This window comes from Aplysia californica, unplaced genomic scaffold (assembly GCF_000002075.1).
Source record: "Aplysia californica isolate F4 #8 unplaced genomic scaffold, AplCal3.0 scaffold00109, whole genome shotgun sequence".
Lineage (NCBI taxonomy): Eukaryota > Metazoa > Mollusca > Gastropoda > Aplysiida > Aplysiidae > Aplysia > Aplysia californica.
The window spans coordinates 1,567,115-1,568,808 of NW_004797379.1; the positions used below are offsets into that span (position 1 = coordinate 1,567,115).

The 1,694-nt window shown below is 50.1% G+C and overlaps 1 protein-coding gene across 1 annotated transcript in view; it reads right to left on the reverse strand.

Moving 5' to 3' along the window:
- The window catches only part of LOC106011413 (serine-rich adhesin for platelets), a gene marked incomplete at its 5' end in the record, with an annotated part of 15,673 nt that extends 13,995 nt beyond the window's left edge, over nucleotides 1–1,678 (reverse strand). Inside the window, 1 exon segment of the mRNA XM_013080975.2 lies at nucleotides 564–1,678. Coding sequence (XP_012936429.2) covers nucleotides 564–1,678 — 1,115 coding nt within the window.
- Between the last annotated feature and the right edge of the window lie 16 nt (nucleotides 1,679–1,694).

Here is a 1,694-nt window from a genome sequence, read left to right on the forward strand (position 1 = left end):
GACAAAGTGGACATTCTGTTTGTCGTCGTGAGTTTTGCTGTTTCGTCTTGTCCCATTGATGTGACGTCATTTTTGCCTTCAGAAAATTCTGAATGGTCAACTGTTTTCCCCTTAGTTTGAGACAAAGTGTTGGCCTTCTCCTTGAAGTAGTCACTACTAGTGTTTGGAGCTGTCGTCTTCTGTTCGAAGTAGTCACTATTAGTGTTTGGAGCTGCGGTGCTCCCTTCATAGTAGCGACCACTCACCTCTACGTCATGGTGGTCAGACAGACTAGAGGATGTTGTACTTCCCCCAGTGGGTGCGGGGGGATATTGTTTCGGAGTTGCGAATGAAAATGGTTTTCGATCAGAAAGCGTGGGTGTAGTTCTGAAGAGGCTGCTTCTGGAAGAATCGCTGGACAATTTGTTTGTAGTTTTCGTAAATCTGACATCTTCGTTATGTCCTTTTGATGTCACGTCTTTTTTGTCTTCAGAAAATTCTGAAAAATCTAGATGGCCAAATGTTTTCCTCTTAGTTTGAGACAAAGTTGTTTCTGTCTTTTGATGTTTGGATTGGGTGGTCACTCTCTCAGTCACACGGGGCGAGGGTGTTGGTTTGAGCCTCGTCTGATCATCACGTGACTTCGTGACGTAATCACGCCCGGCCAGTGTGGACGGAGGGTCGGTGACGCCACGAGAGGGAGTGGGAAGAGTTTTGTTTTGATCACCTCGCGTGAATTTTTCTTCTGGAAGACGATCAACTGATGTGTGACCTCCATTTTGATACGCCTCCACAGCGGGAGCTTCTGGTCGGTCCGTTTGTGTGGCGGGAACTACTTTCTCATGGCTGGGTTCCTGCGCGGAGGTGGCGGTGGTGGTGGTTTGGTCAGACGACATGACGGTACTTTTTCCACGACTGACGTGAGAGGAAAGTAGGTGCAGCCGTTGAGCAATAGTTGGGGAAACAGTCGTCGTGTTTTGGTGAGTGGGCGGAGCAGGGTGGTCGTCCCGGGGGAGGCTTTCAGAGCTCACAGTTGCCAAAGTTGACGAAGAGCTCACAGTTGCCAAAGTTGCCGAAGAGCTTACAGTTGCCAAAGTTGCCGAAGAGCTCACAGTTGCCAAAGTTGCCGAAGAGCTCACAGTTGCCAAAGTTGCCGAAGAGCTCACAGTTGCCAAAGTTGCTGAAGAGCTCACAGTTGCCAAAGTTGACGAAGAGCTCACAGTTGCCAAAGTTGACGAAGAGCTCACAGTTGCCAAAGTTGCCGAAGAGCTCACACTTGCCGAAGTTGCCAAAGTTGCCGAAGAGCTCACACTTGCCAAAGTTGCCGAAGTTGTCGAAGAGTTCACAGTTGCCAAAGTTGCCGAAGTTGTCGAAGAGCTCACCGTCCCGTCCCCACCTCCACCACTAGGTGGGTTTTGCGTCTCTCTCGTGTTGGACTCAGACGCGTCTACGCCAGAGATACTCGCTTCTGATGACGTCAAAGCTCGATCAGAAGCTGGCTTTACCCCGTGGGCGTCTTGTTCGGTCAACACTGATGACGTCACAGCTCGATCAGAAGCTGGTATCAGCTCGTCTGTATCTGGGTTGGTCCTCTCTAATGACGTCACGGCCTGATCAGAAGCTGGTATCACTTCGTGGATGCTTTGTTTGGTCCAGACTGATGACGTCACAGCTCGATCAGAAGCTGGTTTCAGCTCGTGTGCGTCTTGTTTGGT